This window comes from Trichoplusia ni, chromosome 4 (assembly GCF_003590095.1).
Source record: "Trichoplusia ni isolate ovarian cell line Hi5 chromosome 4, tn1, whole genome shotgun sequence".
NCBI lineage: Eukaryota > Metazoa > Arthropoda > Insecta > Lepidoptera > Noctuidae > Trichoplusia > Trichoplusia ni.
In genome coordinates, this window is record NC_039481.1 from 17,175,173 (window position 1) to 17,197,905 (window position 22,733).

Consider the following 22,733-nt stretch of genomic DNA (forward strand, 5'->3'; position numbering starts at 1 on the left):
GCTCGTGGCTATAACCGCATAAGTGAGTCGATCACAGGTAAAGCTATGCTTAACGCGGTTGATCCGTAGATGGGTGACCATCTTTGTCATAACGAGTTCCTCCGTGTTTCGGAGGGCACGTTAAATTGTGGGTCCCGGCTGTTATTCCTACATCTTTGACAGCCGTTACAAGGTAGTCAGAAGCCTGAATAGTCTGACAACAAGTCTAACCAAGGAGAATCGTGTTGCCCAGGTAACTGGGTTGAGGAGGCCAGATAGGCAGTCGCTCCTTGTAAAACACTGACACTAAGCTGAAATCTGTTAGACTGGTAGCCGACCCCATAGCTGTTGGGAGAAGGCTAGGCCGATGCTGACGTGACAGTGTCCCCCCGGTGAGTACGCACCCTGTGCAGCTCGCAGCCGTAGTAGCGCACGAGATGCGGGTGCAGCACGCCCTCCAGCACGCGCAGCTCGTTGGCGGCCCGCTGCAGCGCGCGCCGGTCCCCGATGCCCACCGACAGCTCCTTCATGGCCAGCAGCTGCCCGCTCTCCGTGTTCACCACCGTGTACACCTGGGGGGATATATACTCGTTTATTTTACAACTTAAAGTGAATGACGAATTTACTGAAAATGCTCTGAATAACCCCGATTTACCAAAAAAAGACAGAACGTCTATACCCAAGATTGAGTCATGATAGCAAACAATAAACGTTGTGAGTCCTGGGAGACAATTTTACAATAGTTTCTGTATTAAGTTTCCAGTGTCCTAGTTCGAAGACTATTCTAATGATTTTAGACAATAAGAGGCATACTCTTCGGCTTTCTTCAATCTAATCATGAAGATCCTTTTAACTTGAAAAAGTCGCCTATTATAAACAAATTTAAGAACGGATGTATATTCTTAAATATTACCTTTCCAAAGGTCCCGGCCCCGATCTTGAGACCTCGCTGCCACTTGAAGGTGAGCTGCCTAAGTTTAGGCTCGTAGCTGGTGAGCGCGGCCTGTAGCACGCGGCCTACGGTGCGAGTACTCCGTAGCCGTTCATCGCGCTCGTTGTCTACGCGCTCCGTAGCTTGTAGCACGCGGCGCCGGTGATCTGTACACGTATTATTTGATGCTTAATAACTTTAAGCAACAAGATAACAATGTTTTGGAGGAAATGTTTTGTTTTTCGGGCATTGGTGACCGATAGGATGTTCAAAGATTATAAATGCTTAACTACGTTATAGATGACTGGCAATTAGATCAAACAAAGTATTTCTTCATGTTTTTTGTCATAAAAATTCAAGTATAGTGTACTATACGAGTAGATATTAGTATCGTGTAGTATATACTGACTGGTGGTATCGGTGTCGGCGTAGAGCAGTTCCGGTTCCAGCGGCGGCGGCGTCGGCGGCGCGGCCGGCTCGCGGCTCGTGTTGGACGGGAATGGACTCTGCGGGGAAAAGGATAAATTCATGAGTATGTTACTATGTTTTATTCAAAACAATGTAAAACCAAAACAAGGTTCAAATTCTACTGAGTTCTTTTAAGGAGACAGAAATGTCTGAAATTGTATGACTGGTTTCAGTGTTTTTGCTTTTAATTTAAAACACACAAGTCAACTCATAAACTTAAGAAAAATGCATTAATGCACGACGTCAGGTTTACTTTTTAATTTTATAATTATCTTACCCGGTTAAGAGATAGTAGGATAAAAGGTTTTAATAAAAGTGGCTTGTATTAAGTAAACTCACAGGCAGTCTCGGTCTGGGTCGCGGCGAGTGCGCGGCGGCGGTGGCGCGGGACCCCACCACGTGGGAGATACAGCCGTCCATCAGCTGCTTCAGGTCCTGTAACACAACACAATTTAATAATAGGTATTAATGACAAAACTAAGGCCAATATAATAAGGAGTAAACAGGTAAAGGTCTTTTTTAATTTAATAAATTAAGTTTCACCTCAAACTCTTCATCGCTGAGATGTTTTGTGTTGCGCGGGTCACACGCCAACATCAAGAACTCCAAACCTTGGCTCGCCCATCTGTAATTCAAATAGCTGTGTCAGTGTTGGTGGTGGCAGCTGGTGTCTTCTAATGGATGAATATGATTTAAACGTTGTACTCAATCATCTCAAGTCATCTTGCGGATGACTTCTAACAGCACACAAACCGCGGACCAATAACAGTATTATGACATAACTTCGGTTGCTGAATATGGAATTAGAGAGTTGGGAGTGTATAGTGGTATGTATGCATATGGGCTGCATACCTGGGCCTGAGTCCCCGGCCGCGGTCGCAGCGCTCCACCACGAACAGCATCCAGCAGCGCGCGAACTGGATGATGGCGCGCGCCACGCACGCCGCCCACGCGCGCTCCTCCTCGCTCACGCCGCTCACACCGCTCACGCCGCCCGCGCTCGCCCTCATCTCCACCTCCTCAGCCTCGTCGGGAACTTCGCCTGAGAGCAAGAGCTCGATGCTGCCTTGTGTCTGTCAATACAAGTATATCAAAAATTAGCTCTAAGATAGCTAGAATGGAGCAAAAGTAAAAATATAGTCATAAACTTAATAAAAAAAGTGTATGTAACTACAAATTTACAATTCAGACAAAAACATTTAGTGAACCGTTACTAAAACAACTTTTTTTTAGTTCATTACTTTCTCATGCATCGAAATTCAATTCTATACGGCCGCATCACTTGAGTCCTTTAACATTTGAAATTTATTATTTTGATTGATATTCCTGACACAAATGCTATGAATTTTCGACAAATCTTGCATATACCATCAACTTGAGCCCTACTCATCAAATTATCATCTCCTCACCGGATTATCACCAAAGTTGTGTATATTGTCGAAGAGCCTCTCGTCGAAGACGCTGTTCTCGTATTCGTCGACGATGCTGTCGCTCCTGAGGAAGCGGTTCTTGCGCGGCGGCGGCAGCGGCGGCGGCGGCGAGCTCACCGAGCTCAGCGAGCGCCGCGGCGCCGCGCCCGCCGAGGGGGACTCCGCCGCGAAACGGTGCAGCTCTTTGTGGATCTGGAGGGAGTAGCGGGAAGGTTACTAGAAGACAAGCTTGGTTTTGTGGGTAAAAAGCATAGTCAACCTCTTTTAAAAATTAATATTGCTTCATATATTTATGACTAAGCCACCACTGATAAAACGCGAAGGGACACATATTAGAATCTGATATCGCCAACCCGCACTGAGCTAGCGTGGTGGTTACTTAAACTCTATATTGTAAAGGACCTGTACCCAGCAGTAGAACATCTATAAGCTGGCATTATTAACATTCACAAAATACCATAGACATTATAGAAGAAATATACTATAACACAACTCAAACAGACATTTAACATTCTTTAGAACACAAGTGCAATATAACAAGCATTAATAAAAGCAAGCATAAACATGCAACTGTACATACCCTTAGCGTGCCGAGCCAGCAAATCAAAGGAAAGGCGAAAAGCGGTAGAATTGCTGCACTCTATAGCAAACTTTGAGGATAAGACTCCGCGAATTGAAAACTCCGTTGGTAAAGATACTTAAAACCTCGATTTTAAACTAGCTGAGTAAAAACCGGGATGGTTGGCGCTCTTTGGGGGAGGCCTACGTTCAGCAGTGGACGGCGATAGGCTGAGATGATGATGATGATGATGATGATGAGTAAAAACGAACGTAAATTAACAATAAGATTACCAAATCCAAAATATCACTTAAACAAATCGGACACGTGTTTGTGCGACAAGAACAACGATTTAGATTCTCCATTATAAAGTCGTTTACATTTTTAAGTTGAGCAAATGGAGTTAAGATTGTGCTTTAGACACAGTCAGAAGACCGTTGTTACAATGTACCTAACTAATTGTAAAGTCGGAATGGAATTAACACCACTTTATTTGAGGTTCGAGATCAGACGAAAGAGGAAAACCGATGAAAGTTATGAATAATGAATTGAATATGTCAAAAAAAGTGATCCCAAGCATAAATTCGTCCAATTTCTTGCAGATCACGTGTAAGTCAAATCTCTTCGGAACTACTGAACCCAGTCAGTTGATACCAACACGTCATTTTTTCAAGTCACATATCTTTAGAAAGAAAATTAGCTCAAATCTCTCAACATCAAAACACACTGCAAACATCGCAAAGGCACTTACCAAGCAATTCAAAAACTTCGTTGAATTGATAAACAAGTCTTAACAAGTGAAGGATCTTTCAGTAAAAAGTATTAAGAGATGAAGAACCATCTAGAAACATTAATCACAACTAGAGGAAGCAAAAAAAGCCCACATCTACCAACCAATGACGTCAAACGCCTAGAGCTCCTATAAAGCGACACACCCTGCCCCCTGGCCTCCCGTCCCTACCATGGGGTTGACGGACTCGTGGATGACCATGGTCTCGGGCCTCCGCCGCCGCTCCACAACAGGCGCCCTCACCGGCTGCAGCGAGATGGGCCGCCTTCGCAGCGACAACTCCTCAATCGGCGCGGTTACGTGCACGTACTTGTATATCTCTTTGTGCAGCTGTGGACAAGTCGTGCGAGTGCATGCGGTTAGCTTGTGGAGTGTTTGGTGAGTTCCTTCAGAATAAAAAGCAGCTTAACTTTAAGATAGCTCGTGGTTAGAAACTTGTTGAGAAATGTTGAGTGAGTTACTCATTAGTGATAAATAAATATGTTTTGAAGATAAGACTTCTTAAAATTAAATTGCTTTCGAGAATACGGACTAACATGATTTGATTGCCACGACGAGACAATTGGAAGTGTTACTTCGATTTTGCAAATAATGTTGAGAAAACTATGTGCATAAGCATAGGCAGGGTATAGTTATACATCGATCGTGCGAGTGTAATGCAGCATGCTGGCAAACATATAAGTGCTACTGTTAGAAGCTAAATTATAAAATTGAAGCTTAAAGTAAGTCAGTTTAGCACAGATAGCAAGGATTAATTTCCTTAATTATGTACCAGTAGGGTTTAATAAATACAAAAATCAAATATGTATTAGCTCTGAGTAAAAATTATTCAGTTAAGGGCCGATTTTTCAATCGCCAGATAACTTTTATTCGACGAATATGTTTGACGTTTCGACAGCTTTTGTATAGAAAATATGTCAAACGGCCATATTTATTGCTCAGATAAAAGTTATCTAGTGATTGAAAAATCGGCCCTAAACCGAGTAATTTTTACTCAGGGCTATATTTGATTTTTGGTCTAAACTTATAACTTAGAATAATCATATATTTTCGATGACGTAATATTTTTGTAATCGAAAACATCTTTCACTAGCATATGTTATTTAATTTGCTTGGGTAAGTAGTTTCTTCTAACCCCTTCTCTCTCTGAGTGTGTGTGTGTGAGTGTGTTACCTCGAAGCCGAGCTTGAACATCTGCAGCAGCAGCTCCCGCACGCGCGTGACGACCACCTCGCCCAGGTCCCGCACCTGCTCCTCCGGGCTGCTGGGGAAGGCGCGGCTGCGCTCCAGGATGAACGTGATGTGCCAGTAGATGAAGTCGCGGATCGACATCAGACTTTTCTGTTCACGATAGATATAGTCTTAGTAACCGTAGTAGTGGTGGTTGATTTGACAGGAATAGATATGGTAGTGTATGTGTTGTTTTCAATGTGTACCATACGTCGAAATTCATTTTAAATATCGATCTTGCAAAAACAGAGTTTCTTAAAGAGCCTTAGAAAAAGTAACTAATAAAAGTAATAAGACCATTTTTCGTATAAATTAGATTTCAATTGATTAATTTCCAGGATATTATTGAAAACATGCTGTTTCTTTTTTCAATTATCTTATTGTAGACGAAAGTATTGACAAGTCAATTATAATCAACGTCCTTTACCACCTTCCGTCACATATTCCATGAACCATCTTCAGGGATATCAGTTCGTGTAGCCTGGCCCCGGCGCAACCTAGCACGGTATGCAGAGTACTCACAAAGATGTCCCCCCTCTGCGCGAGGTAGGCGGGCGGCTCTGCGCGCGCCAGACGGGCGGCCAGCGCGCGCGCCCACTGCGCGGCGTGCAGCGCGGCGTCGCGCGTGCCCGCGTACACGCTCTGCGCGTTGCGGCACACCGCGTAGATGGAGTGCCTGCACACACAATATATATTATACCAGCTTTTCGCCCGCGTCGAGGTCGGTTATATCGCGTTTCCAAAAGAAATCTTCAAAAGTCCGGGATAAAAACTATCCTATGTTCTTTCTCAAAATCAGTTCAGTGGTTTAGAAGTGAAAGCGTAACAGACAGACAGAATTACTTTCGTATTTATAATATTAGTAATAAAGTAGGGATTAAGTGCAACTTATATGACAACAGGCCTCGAGCTGCGCTGCTGTGAGGCAACTATGTCACAGAAGAGGTATTTAGTAAAATCAAGTAATTAGTCCACCCCACTAGCGTGGCGCCACTGCAGTGCTTCCGTAACAAATCAATACAAAAATTGGCAAGTAGTGCTTATGACCATGTCGTCACTAGTCGACGAAAACGAACGAATGTGCGTATACCTACGAAGCAACCGACTGTTTTCGACGAGCCATTTAATGTAATCTAGGATAAGAAAATGAAGAGGTGCTTGTTCCAATATAATTCTACAGATATAACTGTTATTCCTACTGTTTCCTTAATGATTGAAACACGAGTACAAAGTTATCTCTTACTTGTCAGGATCAATTGGTTTCTTTTTGACGACACTCTTGATTTCAGTCTCGTATTGCTGCAGCAGCCTGTCCAGTTGATTGCACGTGATTTTTCTAGAACATAAATACTTAAGTTAAATTTCTGCAACTGCAATAAACTGTAATACAAATTGTGTTAAGCATCAACAATCCAAAAAGGAACTAAACTATTATGGATGTAATGTTAAGCTGATTATTATTAAATAATGGAATGGTTTACTCTGTTGCCGCGGCGGGCTGAGTCTCATAATTAGGGACTACAGTTAGGTCCGAAATAAGTCCTTCAATCCCGATAAACACGAGTGAATAAACCTTGTACTATATAACAATAAATACTATAAACATATATGTAATGTAATAGTTACGAGAATGTGAGCGGCGCGAGTACGGCGGCGCACTTGATCCTCTTGGCGAGCTGCGCCGTGAAGGCCCACTCCGCCTGCAGCCGCGGCCGGGGCATGTGCTCCGTCTCCGACATGGTCGTCAGGTACGACAGGTATTGCTGCACACACCATTACATTGTATTAATTACATGGAACTTTGCCAAAAGTCACAATCAAAATTTTTGGTCTGGAGTTGTTTTCCCTCACCTTAGTTATGTTGGTTTTACATAAAAATACAGTTTGTGTGAAAATCCTTGTTCCATCTTCAAAAGGATGTACATGTAAGTGATTTGTCAGATATGCTACAATAGATGTTAAACAACATTTATACGTGACAAATATTAACATTATCAATTTTGAGAATTTTCCTAAACCCTTTTTGTCACTGACAACCGAGGGCTCAAAACACTCGTTTGCGTTAATCCTCAAAACAATGAAGTAGGTAGTTTCCCAGTGTGACAGCCGCATACCTTGAGCAGGTTCCGCACGGTGTTGTCGAAGGTGTTGGTGAGCAGCAGCAGGTCGCGCGCGGCGGGCCCGGCCGGCCGCGCCATGAGCGCCGCGCGCACGTTCAGCGCGAACTGCGCGCGCATCTCCGACGAGATGTCCAGGCCCTCGCGCAGCTCGTGGATCAGCTGCCGGGAACAGGTAGTGTCATTGCTCAGGTATGTATTTTTTTCAGTATTTTTGGAACTGAAGTGAGTACTACCCCAAAATACTTAAAATGGTATTAGCAAACTAAAATCGACCTGGCTAGCTTTTAGATCAGGAAGATCTAAAATGATACTCAACGAAAGGAAAAGCAAAATTAAAATACAATTTCAATATTTCTAACCTTTTTGTTACTACATATATTAGTCTTTAGAGGGAGAAACAGTCTTACAAAAATACGCGTTTCCAGACGAATATTTCCTCTACAATTAACAACATTATCCAAATCATTTTAAAACATGAAGTTTCAAACATTCTCATTACAATTTTTATATACCAGCACGTACCTGCTTGACGGTAAGGCAGGAGGGATGTTCGGGCGTGGCCTCCAGCCTGAAGGACAGGTAGTCGTGCACAGCCTCCATACAAGTGGCGGAGAGCAGCAGGAAGTGAGAACGGTAGGACGGCAGGCGCATCGCGATGCACTCCTCAGACCAGCAGCCGTAACTACAGGCAGAGATATAGTACTGAATGAGTGAGTACGGAGTGAAAGGAGATGAAGAATACCTGGATTGTTTGTTAGAAGGAATAGTATGCCATAATACAAAGCGAGCATTTGTTTACTTAGATTTTTATATAGTGCATGCTCGTTCTGTGAAGCGTTACGTTACGCCCATGATACTGGTTGAATCATATTGGTCGAAAAGGGTAAAAAATGTTACCCTATTCATCCAGTTGAATTTTACAGATGATACATGTAAGTAATGTTAATTATCTCCGAAGCTACGGTGGCACGGTCATAAATTTTATGGGTTTATAGTTATAAATCTAAATATTACGATAGCTAAGAATAAAATAATTCAAACATAATGAAGACCCATTAGACGTAAAGTAAGGATTATAATAATCTACCAGAACATCAGACTTACCGTTTCAGTTCATAAGTCTTCATCTCCTCCTCGTCTTGTATAAACTCAGGTCTTAGGTCATCCTTGGAGTCTTCGAACACCTCTTCAGGGTCCTCGTCTAATGATTCCGTAGGTAAGCTCTATGGGCAAAGTAATTATCATGATTCAGTAATAGTTTACAAAGTTGTTCCCGCCTACCAAGATTGCGTACCGCGATTCTATTGCCGCAAAAATAAGCGAGGGGGTCTGACATAATAATTTGTTGCGTTCTTACTGAATATGATTAGATAGATCAAAAACACAAGGTTGTTATTTGCACATCTTTGACAGTCTTTACGGATAGTCAGTCTGAACAACCAGTCTAACTAAGGGGAATCGTGTTGCCCTGGTAACTGGGTCGAGGAGGTCAGATAGGCAATCGCTCCTTGTAAAACACTGGCACTTAGCTGAATCCGGTCAGAATAGAAGCCGACCTCAACATAGTTTGGAAAAGGCTGGGACGATAAGTACGAGTTCCTAAATCATCGATACGGGTATATATCAATTAAAGTAGGTGTTACATAAGAGTATATTATAACAGTAGTGTAGTTTACCTCTGGCTTTTCCAGCGTCATGTAGACTTTGTCGAGCAGGTTCATGCGCATCTTGTGTATGAACATCATGCAGCGGCGCACGCCCTGAGTCTTCAGGATCTCACGGTGGTGCTCTCTACAGGGAGGAGTATTTCATGTATAATCAATTTATACAAGAGTACATAAAACACAAATACATACATGTACAATAATTAAAAACACTTTTGATTTTTTTTGGCTGGACGTGCAATGAAGCTATGACAAGCAATGAAGTTGATTTGAACCTTTTGTTTGTTTTTTTTTTTTGTAGGTAATTGGATTCAATTTAATTACATTTTTTTATAAATAGTTGATTCAGTCAAATGCGAGGCGCATATGGCCAGAAATCGCAAAAGATGTCTGGATGAGAACGGGAAGCCTTTGTCCAGAAATAGGATCTAAACCAAACTGTATAACTATGTAGTTTTAGCAATAATAAGCAATGAAGTCAGTTCGACTCTTGTTTTTGTCGTAGATGATTGGATTGTCGAAATATCACCTTATTATTTAGCAAAAATATAATTGTATCGGTACCTGAAGAGCGAGACCTCGCACTTGTCGAGCAGGCGCATGTGCGTGAAGTCGTCGAGCGGGCCCAGCTGGAAGGCGCCCACGGCCAGCGCGGGCCCCCACACGGCGGACGCGCCGCTCTCGCTGGACACGTACCCGCTCTCGTGCGACGCGTGCGGGTCCTGCGCGCCCCACTGCGCGGGCGGCGACGCCGGCGGCATGCCGTTACAGCATAGCTCTGACCACACGGAGGAAAGCATTATCAACTACTACTATTTTGATAGCACGGATAATCGAGTAGGTAAGGTTACCACCATGTGCAACGTGTCGATGCTTCGGTCCTCATGATTAGCAAGCATTTGTGTGATTCACGAACGCTTGTTTTGAGGCCTGCGCGTTAAATTCCTTAGTACTCAGGAGAGTGCTTAAAAAAATAAACCAGGCGCGGAAAGGAATTATAACCGTATCAAATCGAGTGATGTAGTTTGCGTTGTACGACATTTCTAAGAACGCACACTTATTGAAATTTTAACATAGCCTTAATTCAGTAGCGTTCAATATTATCCTGGATAAATACTACATTGTAAAGAGAGAAATTTGCCTTTGTGAAGGGAGACCGTGCTTTACATGACGTGCTTCAAACAGCTGTGAAAAATTGGTAAGTGCGGCATTGTTGAGAAGCAAATACACTATTATATATTTTCTCTTTATTAAGGCTATGGCGATTACTTACTGACGTCAACAACACCTGATCCAGAGTTAGTCAAAACAAACATAAACAGCAAGTTAATAACATTACACACATGCATTTAGTAAATACTTAGTTGTTATTAGAGATGCGCCGAGTAACACTTTTGCCGAGAGCTCAATTTTTTTTCAACCGAGTACTCGGCCGAGTAACTCGTTTCAATCAAAAGGCGCGTAAACAAGTGCAAACAGGTTTGCGCCGGTCAAGAAGTCGGGGAATAGGCTGTTACCAGAACGGGTAGAGAGCCTTGTGCTCCTGCATCATAACTTACCATTGTCAAAGTTTCAATATTAATTATTTTTATTACTGTTCTCATATATTTGTCTCTTTACCGTCACATTACTTTTTTATCACATTGTAACATTAATGTTCTCGTAATTTTGTCTCATTACTCCTAAATTCCTCATTCTCTACTAATATTATAAATGCGAAAGTAACTCTGTCTGTCTGTCCGTTACGCTTTCACGTCTAAACCACTGAACTGATTTTAATGAAATTTGGTACAAAGATAGAGTTGACCTTGACAAAGAACATAGATATTTGGTGAGTTCTCTTGGAAACGCATTATAACCGACCTCGAAGCGGGCGAAGCCGCGGGCAAAAAGCTAGTCATTAACATAATTTTGATTTTAGTAATTCAGATTTTGAAAGATTTCCTAAATTACTAATAATTATTTTTTGATTCACAATTGTTTTCATTATATCTACCTAAATATATTGCTTTTCTTAAACAAAGTTATTTGATAACGAGTAAGGAGTAGGTATCTCCTTACTCGTTATCAAATAACCGAGTTATTCGGCCGAGTTCGAGTATCAAAAAATCCGCCGAGTACGCAGAGTACCGAGTATCAAACGAGTACTCGGCCCATCTCTAGTTGTTATTAAGAAATTAGAAGAAAACACAACGACGATTACCTGCCTATTTGATCTAATCTCTAAGCAAAAGTTATAAGAATCTAATTTTGAATAACAGTAGTAGTAGATTAATAATAATTATTTATGTTACAACACAGTTTACTTACGTTGATTTCTCCGGGATTCATCGTCTGATTCCGACTCGGAAGACGGCTGCGTCAGCTCATTATTAAGGACTCCTAAAGAGTCTGAAACGATTCGGACGACGCCGAGAAGAAAGAAAAAGAAATCATATAATAATGGGCGGAGAGAGAGGAGCTTGCGGGAGGGGGTAAAGGGGGATGTTGTAGGGACCCTTTACCCGGCATTTAGATGAAAAGGTACTGAAAAACACCAAAGATATTTCCTCATATAAGGAAGGAATATTCATGGACCATGCTTGCCCTTTACGATTTGAAATTTTATGTGAATTGTATGATCTCCCCAACCAGGTAACCAGTTTTCCACACAATGTTACCCTTCACCGATCGAATGTGAGAAGAAAGACATAAAAGATCATTCTCATATAGAGTTCGAACCTACACGCCCACAAACCAGATAATTGATAGCTCTACTAAGCCACTATGACATGACCCGAGAAATCCAAGCATAAACAATGCGATAACATAAATACCTACACCATCCCTTGAAAGGGAAATCGATTGCCCCAACGTATGCGTACATTTGCATCGGATGATCTCATGAATTATGACATCCCATGTGATACTGAATAAGTTATGATAATGAATTACATAAACTGTCTACTTCCTAAAAATGGAGCGCAAAGATGAACCTAATTTTGAGGGGTGTAGATATGTTTTTTGTTTATCCCTTAGTGGCAAACTTAACGTGTACACACAAATGTTCACTCACCAGATTCATGAAGACTCTCGCTATATTCTTTGTCCTCTCCGTCCTGGCCGTCTTTGACCTCATGACACTCGTGCTTGACCTCATTGGTCTCGTCTTTGACCTCATTACTCCCGTCCGTGACATCTTGACATTCGTCCTTGACATCTTGACACTCGTCCTTGACCTCTCGACATTCATCTTTGCAGGAGTCTGCAGACTGTGCGCTGCAGTCGCTATTGTTAGAGCCGGAGGGGTTAGCCACGTTGAAGCGCACTTGGCATTGCCGGCTGGGGGTCGACTCGCTGTGGATGAAATGTTAGGTAAAATACGAAATAAATACATTTATCAAGATAAAATGTGAGTGTATGCTTTATAGTTCCATACTGTATAGGTGGCTAAAAACGTAGGTAATTTTGTAACCATGGTTAGAACCGCGTGGCAATTAGTCGGGTGATAAACTCAATAAAATACTATATGTTGATAAAAGCAGCGTTAACTGTTACTGCTAAGCCTATTAAATTTTATCGTTACAGACATTTATAGCATTATATTGTGTTTACTGCGCCGTGATTGTAGCCGTGATATCGTTGATGGCGCTCTATCGCGCTGCCGGGCGGTCAACGTGTTTAGGCATCCACGGATTTATTACATGCCAATGCGATATGAGAACAGCTTCGTAAGATCTGCTTCATCGCAATGTGTAAATACTTTAAAAGATAAGGCTGTATCGCTTCTTTTTTAAACAAATAAAAGCTTGTAAAAAAGACAGGTTTTAACGTGCCTGTCTGTATGTATGTCAGTGGCATTTTACCTCCCGACTAGATTGAGCGACTTCAATTTTGTTTTATATTTTAGGTTAATTAATTATGTACAATTATTTTGAGATATATTTGTTTAATCATTGCAGTCATTTAATAGTTGTGAGGGGGGGGGGGCGTGAAAGTTTTGCAGTCGAGGCTGTTTTACTAATGTTATTGGCAGTAAGTGCGCTCACCCGCTGAGCAGGCTGTCGACGGAGGTCCGGTGCGGCGGCGCGCGGCGCTGCGCCTTGCGCCTGATGCTGCGGAACATGCGGCGCAGCGCCGCCAGCTTCATGCGCAGCGGGAGCGCCGTGTTGTACCACAGGCACATGGCCTGAGGGGACGCACAACATTAGGATTCAGGAAACTTTGTCAGAGGAATGTAAGTATGAAGTCTAAAACAGAGGCACCAAAGCCCCGGATATCACGGGCAAATCTGTATCTCACACTGTCAGACACGGGCAGTGAGCGGAAACGCATACGCGTCTGCTTCGGTCCGTCACCATCTGCGCATCTTCGGAATTCACCTCGACATACGACTGATGGCGAACGACCGAGGATAACGAGTCCGCTTTATAAGATATTATTTACAGCCGAGTGGTTGAGGTCACCACGACAAAACTACTGTGCGTGTCGTGTCGCGGGTTCGATCCCCGCATAGGATAAGTATTTGTGTGATCCACAAATGCTTGTTCTGAGTCTGGGTGTCATTGTGCATGTGATTTGAATGTATGTAAAACCCCCCGCGACACAAGGATTAAATTCCTTAGTGCGGGAGTCGTTATTAAAAAAAAAACTTTTTTTACATATATTTATAACCGAGAATTTTATTCACATAAAATCACTCAAACCTAGTACGATAGGAAACGCATACCTTAATCCTATTATTAAAGTGTTGCGTGGCGATCTGCGGATGCTCGATGGTCATGTTCCGGCTGGAGGGGTAGAGCGACACCGCGTTGTAGAAGGAGTCCAGCAGCAGCCCCACCTCGCGCATGGCGTTGCCCACCGCGTCCGAGCACAGCTGGCAGTCGAACACCAGGCAGCCGTACATCTGCTCCGCTGCGACAAACATACTCCGAAACTTAATTATATTATATTTTGTATGACACAAAAAATATATAATAAAGTCCCTAGAGAATACATCACCTTTTCCGATATTTTGTTTAAAAATGAACTGAAAGAAAATGCTATGTAAAAAAGGGTATTATAATGTTAATGAGTTCTTGATGGATATTAAAAAAAAATGTAATAATAATAAGTAAAATAGTACAGAAACTGTTAAATAGAAAAAATAAAATTTATACATTTATAGTAAATAAGATAAATATTTCAAAATGAGTCTGCAGCATAATGCCGTGCGATCATTCTAAAGCATAGCAATTTATGTCATATTTCTGTAACAGAACGGTTGAATGTCGGTTAAAAAGTAAAATCCCTTGCCCTGCCGTCCCGGTCTGCGTAGGCCCGTAAACTACCAAGGTCATGAACCAAGAGTTTAAAGCCTTCAATTCGATTGTTAAAGTGACGTGCAAAAATGTAGTGATCCAATGTTGTAATTAGCAATATCGGCCTAATTAGTAAAATTACAAGTCAGACCGATGGCGCAGACAGTGTTACCGTGCGTACTGTAAAACAAGGTGAATAGACATATTTTCTTAGCAGACTTTTTACGCATTATGGCGTAAAAAGTCTGCATCCTTGCATAGCAGAATAGTCGGGAGCAGCCACAGCTTCCTGAATGTGATAAAAACTAAATGGGATTGCCCACTCACATATGTTTTAACCCAGAGGACTAAGTCTCTCTGGACAATACAATATTAATTGTTACCATGTTTTTAAATTCTATGTAGTTTGGTAAAACTTGTAATGAACCTTTGTTGTTTTTAAATAAAAAAATATTATTATTATTAAACAAATATTTTTGGGGTGGGGGGACAAAATAATAATAAATAATAAATGCGACCAACATCACATATTTACATTGTTCTGAACCCAAAGTAAGTTGCTAAAGCACTTGTGTTATGGAATTCAGATTGAAACGAAGGTACCACAAACACCCAGACCCGAGACAATGTAGAAATATGAATTTTACATTGACCCTACCGGGGATCGAACCCGGGACCTCAGAGCTAGCGATACCTTGAAACCGGTGCGTACGCCACTCGACCACGAACATTTAGATATAGACAAGATTTTAAATTTAGATATAGAAAACATTCACAAGCATTTCATAAAATAATTGAAGCATTTTTATGTATGCAATACACGCACATGCAAACGCATGCGAACCCCTAAAAACACTGTTTTTTATTCACCGCTTAGATATTTACCTTCATCAATATCTTTATTGTCAGATCCATCTGCAGATAGATTGTAAGCTCTCCGACACGGGTTTTTATTTACAAATCTGAAAAAAGAATGAGGTAAGGGTTAATTTTATTTACGGTTTTTTTTCAGATGTTTCTTGTCTTACTGCAGAGTTTTAACACAACAAGACAAATGATGCGAATTATGAAATAAACCGTTACCTTGTACCTTGTTTTTTTTTTTGATGTAGCAGTAGTCGAATTACATCGTCATTTCGTGTTCATTATACACGCGCTAGTGATAGACGGGCAGACAGCGGAGACATAGTAAAAGGGTTCTGTTTTTCCCGTTTGGGTATGGAACCTTAAGAAATATACAAGTTGCGTCAACTAACTTGTACTCGAGCACGTTCTGTATGATCTTGGGCACGATGTTCCGCTGCGCGCAGAGGAAGGCGTCCTGCTGCGCCAGCGTGCGGCCCGCCAGCTTGGCCTGCAGCTCCAGCCAGATCAGGTCCTTCAGCTCGTTCTGCCACACCTGCTCCTCCCGGCTTATCTGCAGTGGGGCAAGTTACTAGATATTTATGGGTTTCTAATTAACGTTTCATTTGTTGACGGTGTAAAGATCCTACTAATCCTGCTAATATTATTTATAAACGCGAAAGTTTGGATGGATGGATGGATCTATGGATGTTTGTTCCTCTTTCACGCAAAATCACTGACCGGATTTAGACAAAACTTAGTCCACGGATAGTTAACACATGGGATTCGTGATTATCATATAGGATAGCTTCATTCCAATTGTATGTACCCGTGGGATCATTTTTCATTTGTAGTGGGCTGGCCCGCGGGCAACAGCTAGTATTTTTTATTAATGAGGATTTGCTAGGACATTTTTGAGACTGTAATTTAGAATACCTTAAGCCACCTTTTTCATATGAAACTCCACTCCACTTTCATAATTTCTCTGATACACAAACACTTTCTAATTGCTCACTACAACTAAACAATAATGCAACTCACAGCTCGTTTACAGCCCTTCTCAATGTTCCCCATATTGATGAGCAGGCTGAAGGTCTTGTGGAAGTTGACGCGGGAAGGGGGCAGCTCCTCCTCCCCCTCGCGCCAGAGCCGCGACTCCGTGTCCTGCGCCGACACCTTCTCGGGACATATCGACTCGCGGTTCTTCGGCCGGGAGGTTAAGCACATGAAGCGGTTGCATGATTCCACCTAAGGAGTTATAAAAGAATGATTAAGAAGGGGTAAGTCGAATCAATGAAAAAGAGTATCCATGGGGTTTCTTACTCGTTCTTCTCCATGAGAATCTACCTTCCGAAAGAGCCGACCGACTGACACTATTTCGCAACTTGTATATTTCTGTCTAATTGAAATAAAGAATTTGACTTTGAATGTGTTTTTCTATTCCTATTAGGGCTTTAAAGGTGTTTAAGAAATGTTAAATTACAGATCTAGAGACTATAGTATTTATTAAGTACACCTACTTCGCATGAGTGACTTAGTTATCACTATAAGATTTTATCCACGTTAAGCACCGAATCTTTTAAACCAGACTTAATAATTACTTCAATTGTTGTTACATCACGATTGGTTTACCTTGCAATATTTTAAAAAAATAACTCATACACTACGTCATTAAACACAGAGGCTGCAGTTTATAATTAAAAGCCGGTACACACACTACAAGTATTCCAGTTGATATACAAACCGTTCTACTCACTAAGGTGGGTACGGCCGGCGGGTTGGGCGACGGCAGCGAGTCGGAGCGCACGTCCTGGCCCAGGTCCTGCTTGCTGTCGCGGGCGCGGCTGCGGAGCAGCTTCAGGCTGCTGCGCTTCTTCATGCGGTCTGGTACTGGGGGATAGAGGAAAATAGAAGAATAAGTTATATAGAAAATCGTTTTAAAGATCATGATTGGACTTCTTCAGGTTTAAAGTAACAACTTAATATTTCTTAATCACTTTTATGTCATTTGCTTATCGCCTAAAAACAAAACCAAATATAAGTCCTGACTAAGTTATTTAGTTATTAAGAGCTAAGAAAAATAACAGTATTTAAACATTGTCTAAACAAGATTATTACACTGTTAATTACAAGTCTCAATACATAGGGTGCCAAATTTAAATGTAGGCACACAGTAAATCTTGCAAGCTATTCAGTGTGCAGTGACAACAACAAAACAATAGGTGAAAGACCTTTGCCGTACAGTGGGTTTGTTGAACAAATTAATAAAACTACATACAGGACGGCTGGTCCTGCGCAGAGAAGTCCACTGTGTCCCATTTTTCTTTGATCACCCGCTGGATACCCGGCGAGTCTAGGTGACTCCTGAAAAACAAAAAAAAGACAATGTTATCACATAATACAATATAATAATTACAGTTCTAAGTTTTTAACGGCAGATGCCATAGTTTCCCATAGTATATGAAAGGAATGATTACAATTAAGATAATAATACCAATAGCCGAAATTAGTTTTATCACCACAAACAACAATAATTTTGAGCCGTGCTCGGCTTTGAAAAGGACCCGGTCTCTTCCCATGAAGTTATCCCGTGACAGAAGAGAGAAATAAATAAATAATAAATAATAGTATAAAAAAATGCCTTATGAAAGAACGAGATAGATACTTGTTTTGTTGCATTCTTTAGAAACCACAAAGTACGTAATAAGAATGCTGTTATCACTGACTTTATTGGTTACTTAAAAGATAATAAAAATCGTTGAATCAAATCGGCGTCTATATATAAAATAAGATTGCTTTTACTTTTATTGAAAAATCTATCAAGTAGAATTAAAGTTAATTGTAATTATAGAATAATACTTTCTGAGGGAAAATATTGTCAATGACAATAATTATATAAGACATCTAGTTTGTAAGACTAACCCAACAAAATACCAACAAAATACCAACGTTATACTAGACTTGCAAAGGTCTAAATCTATACTCAATATTTGTGACCCATGTAATAAAGCACATGGGTAACTAATTATCTCAAAATTAAAACCCTGAAAATATCGATTGGAATAATTAAAAATACTACAGTATCTATCAAAGATACGATGTTAATTTCCACAACTCGAAACACGCGTTGTCAAGGCAACTGCTCTGATAATTACCTACTTAATAATAACTTACATTTTCTTTTACAGTATTTTCAAATCAAACTTATACACTTCACTAGTACAATTTACAACTATAACAACATTTATTCACCGATTATTGTCACTATAATTTTAAATAAGATTGAAATCTTACATCTTATAAATGTTTGTAATACTAGACGTGTTGTCGGCATGAGTGTGGCAAGTGTACTGGGTTGACCTCGCCAGTGCCGGCCACACGCCGAAACTTGACCTATTGATAATTTATTCGAATCGTTGTTGATATTCTCAAGATTGTTTGTTTTTGTCTTTAGAGCTTGTTTCATTCAAAATAGGATTTAAGGTACCAGGTTTCGAACTACAACCAAATTATTTGGGATACACTTTTTCGCTATAACTGCTCTTTTTTACTAAAATAAAACGATTTCAAAAATGAGAGTCGGAGCCTCAACACGGGGGATTACGTATAAACAGGCTAAAGATAAAAACAATATTGTAGAGTTAAGTTAGGTTACCTCAAATCTTATGTCGATGGTCAACAATTTTTTGGCGAATGCCGGATGGACAAACGGACCATCAGCGGAGTCTTAGTAATAGGCTTTTTTTACCCTTTGGGTATAGAGCCGTAGCACTGCTAAAGCTATCTTGCAGTTCTGGAAAAGAGAGTCGAAACTCAACGCTGTGTATAGCGTTGTCATGCACACTAGTACTTTTTTCTTGGATATTTTTTGGAAACATCTTTACTGTGTAATTAACAGCCAGCTGTTAGTGATAAAAATAACATACGTAGGTACCTAATATGTTTTTTTTCAAGTCCTCCGTTTCCTAAACTGATAAACATCTGTAAATACGAAGAAATGGCTATCGGCTATCACAGCGGACATCAAGTAAGGAAAATGACGATTCAGCGATAACATTGCTTAGCGCCATCTTTTGGATATTTCTCAAAGCTTTTTCTTAATTGTTTATAGATGATAAGAAAAAAGATTTCAAAGTTATATTTTTAGAGGTCCACAGGTTACGACACATAAGGAAAACTGTATAGAAGAAATAGAAAATTAAAGCTGATTCAAACAATCTCGAAATCTTCTAAAACGTGTCCTGTATAATATTATATGATTTATCGACACAGAATCGATTCCATATCTAATAAGCGTTTCAGTGATAAATTCTGATAACATTCACTATAATCCTAATACAGTAATAAAATAACTATAATGAAATATGGAAACGACATCTACACGTAAACGTGTTAGTATTCACACTTATGTAATGCGACACACGGCAGTAGTTATAAGGTCCTACCACACCCACTTAGAGTGATACTGGTGGATAAAGTGAAAGCGTGACAGAGCTCTACATTTCATATGGCCATCTCTTTTACACAATGGCAATATTATTACTTTTGGATGTTGTGGTATGGTCCAAATACGGCGAATAGCTGAGCTCAAGTAGGTATGTGTTAATTGGAAATCAATCTTATCTATAAACACAAAGAAATTATATTGAATTGTCAGTCAATAGACCTGGTTCCGTAAGTCTTAAAATGTTTGTTTCCTTTGAATAATATGCAAAGGATATAAACTATTTAAAATGAAAGTTTACTTCTCGGGTATAGTTGTCCTAATATACGAGAAACATTGGTAATACTTAAAAAAAAATTGGGATTCTAGCCAAGAAAGAAAGGTCATTAGCGAAAAATCTTGAAATCTACAGAGCAATACATATTTTACGGGAGGATTATCGGAGTGCTCGACTAGCCTACAGAGAACTGTCCAAGGTTTCGCCACCCACCCGTACATCTACAAAATTAAACAAACCGGAAAATTAAAAAAATAACCAAAGCTGTCCTTGAATATTAGTGAAACGAAAGCAGAAGAAAAAATCATATCGTAATCAGTCGTACACAGAAGACAGTTTCATAAGGTATTCGTATCGTTACCTCTTGATAATAGTCACAAGTTTTTCAATCATTTTCTTACCCAACAATTTACATGTTTGTGCAATATTTGCAATTTGAAGGTCGTTGACCAGGAGCTAGTAAGACCTGCTGTAAAGAACAAACATATAAGTTCTTACGTCTTTAGAGCTGTATTTGTCTGTTACGATCAATAATTAGGCATACCGGCTTCCAGAGAGTTTTTACCGTGCCCATGTAATCTTCAAAATCCATGAGATTTATATTTTGAGGCAATAATTCGTTGGGTATAGCAGTCTTCACGGACATGAACGTCCCTCAGTGTATTTTGACGTTCTAAAAATTCTAGTGAGTAGAATAATTAGGTATATAAATGATCAGATAGTCTAAGCCGCAATTAATCAAAGCCAGGTTTTTAGGACGTAACCACCATTTCTCAGACCGGAGACAAGTGTAAGCAGTTCTAAACTCGTTTACGAGAGGAGACATGACCGGGATGGTTCAACTAGGTGCAAGACCGAAGTCAATAATGATTGGGGTCTACCCAACTTGTTACATTCTTATTCGGGCTCCAAGCCGAATCGCTAGTTCAAAGGCCTTCATAACTCATGACCGTGAGTAAACCATCCGATTATATGATAAATGTGAATCCGACTTATGATAGGTATCCTATTATTCAATTCATCATAAAGTTATTTAAAGAAATTCTTATCATTACAATAATAACATCGGATATGAAACATCCGGGAAAAGCTTTTAACTTTATTTTGAATTATTTTTATTTGCTTATGCACTATCAGGTGTAATCCGATCAATGATTCATTAATATTGGCCTACATACTCCCCGAGCCTCGCTTGTGAGTCAGCACTCTAAATTCTGCTATCATACTGTTTATCATCAGTCTCACTCTGCGATAACCTGCAATGCTTTAGAAGTGTGGAAAACAATACGTTTTATCTAGCCATTATGTGATGAAAGTCTGATATTTGTTACAGCATGCATCACAGGTATTGCGTGAGGCTTTACTGAGATCTGATCAAACTGACGGGGATGGTTTTATCTGGCTTTTCATATCTTTGCGACACGCGTCATGGAGGATCAAACTGCACAGACGGATATTTTACAAAAGCAGTGTTAAACGAAGGCACAGTACAGGCGAAAAAACCGTCTGCCTAAACTGGACGACTTCAGTGTAATTGACGACATGATCACCTTCGCATATTTTGCATGAGAACTTATTTTTGTATAAATATTCTCCGCAAAGCTTCGTCATATCTGAACTGCACCTGTAGTACTTTTACTTTACGATGTTTCTGTATTAACGAGCGACTGGAAGTGCGTGGGAGTTGTCTTCTAAGTTCTAGCTTGGTTCTGCTGACCTGATACATCAACGAGACCGTACTGTTGATGACCACGCATTGCTTGAAGATACCAAGTGGCGGTGGGTTTTGATATCGCAAATCGTGGGCATCATGCGCATGATGAAACTGAGCGAAGTCACTTGGCGCCAGGTTAGTGCGTCACAATGCGTGGCGTAATGATTGGGCACTACCGCATTCAGCAACGTCATCAAGCACATGTACTTTTTAATCATGTGTTCATTTACAATTTAGTATCTGAGGATGTTGTTACAACTATATTAGCCTAATTTCCTATTTATACAGTCAGATAACTAGCCTCTAACCTTTAGCCTTTAGTTGTTTTCAGTGTTTCAACTATTTTCACGATCATTCCATTCTGAAAATCGTGACCAAGCAGAGCTGTTCCATGTACTCACTGATTGTATAGATAAATCATCAATTAACATCGGTTCAACAACATGGTACCGCGAAATTACTGAATCATGACTAATTATACTGAACATACCCATTCATCCACATTTAGGTTAGACGGGTAATAATCAATGTGGGCTATACCAGATAAAAGCTGATAACAGTATTATTTAAGAAGTGATTATCCTTACGCATCATCAATGAAATACAGAACGAAAGGAAAGGAAAACCAAGCCCTCGTCACTAAATATGACAAATTTCATAAATCAACGTACAGCGTACTATGGCGTGGATCGAGTGGAAACGAACGTTACTAAAGAGATTCTCGTCTTCTACATCAAACTTGCTTCAAAAATCCATTGAACGAAGAGCATAAGTGCAGTGAGCTGCTTCTTATGTTGTGTTTCATTCTACTTTAAATGCATTGAAACAAAAACTACAATGGAGGTTGTAAAATAAGCCCGGAAAATATGCATGAAATTATTAATTACATGCAGAATTTTCCGATTTCTGGAAATTTCCAGGAAATTTAACACGTGTTGCTTTAGTCCAACAAAAGGTAGGCGTATTTGATAGGAATATCGAAATAAACACCAGGCAAAACGC

The 22,733-nt window shown here is 40.4% G+C and overlaps 1 protein-coding gene across 6 annotated transcripts in view; it reads right to left on the reverse strand.

Annotated features, from left to right (window-relative positions):
- Positions 1–22,733, reverse strand: part of LOC113493354 — a 42,030-nt gene that overhangs the window by 8,081 nt on the left and 11,216 nt on the right. For 2 of the 6 annotated variants that reach the window (XM_026871291.1, XM_026871296.1), the window contains 26 exons: positions 17,575–17,660; positions 17,041–17,186; positions 16,338–16,544; positions 15,710–15,873; positions 15,339–15,415; positions 13,880–14,067; positions 13,200–13,339; positions 12,227–12,507; positions 11,482–11,562; positions 9,736–9,949; positions 9,184–9,298; positions 8,612–8,730; positions 8,030–8,189; positions 7,502–7,666; positions 7,014–7,150; positions 6,631–6,723; positions 5,910–6,063; positions 5,331–5,498; positions 4,329–4,487; positions 2,788–3,000; positions 2,231–2,451; positions 1,922–2,003; positions 1,718–1,813; positions 1,320–1,416; positions 893–1,077; positions 384–551 (listed from right to left, as the gene is read on the reverse strand). In XM_026871291.1, the coding sequence (XP_026727092.1) occupies positions 384–551; positions 893–1,077; positions 1,320–1,416; positions 1,718–1,813; positions 1,922–2,003; positions 2,231–2,451; positions 2,788–3,000; positions 4,329–4,487; positions 5,331–5,498; positions 5,910–6,063; positions 6,631–6,723; positions 7,014–7,150; positions 7,502–7,666; positions 8,030–8,189; positions 8,612–8,730; positions 9,184–9,298; positions 9,736–9,949; positions 11,482–11,562; positions 12,227–12,507; positions 13,200–13,339; positions 13,880–14,067; positions 15,339–15,415; positions 15,710–15,873; positions 16,338–16,544; positions 17,041–17,186; positions 17,575–17,660 (3,916 nt within the window). The remainder of the gene's footprint in view (positions 1–383; positions 552–892; positions 1,078–1,319; positions 1,417–1,717; positions 1,814–1,921; positions 2,004–2,230; positions 2,452–2,787; positions 3,001–4,328; positions 4,488–5,330; positions 5,499–5,909; positions 6,064–6,630; positions 6,724–7,013; positions 7,151–7,501; positions 7,667–8,029; positions 8,190–8,611; positions 8,731–9,183; positions 9,299–9,735; positions 9,950–11,481; positions 11,563–12,226; positions 12,508–13,199; positions 13,340–13,879; positions 14,068–15,338; positions 15,416–15,709; positions 15,874–16,337; positions 16,545–17,040; positions 17,187–17,574; positions 17,661–22,733) is intronic. The other 4 variants (XM_026871293.1, XM_026871292.1, XM_026871294.1 and 1 more) reach the window with 4 other exon arrangements.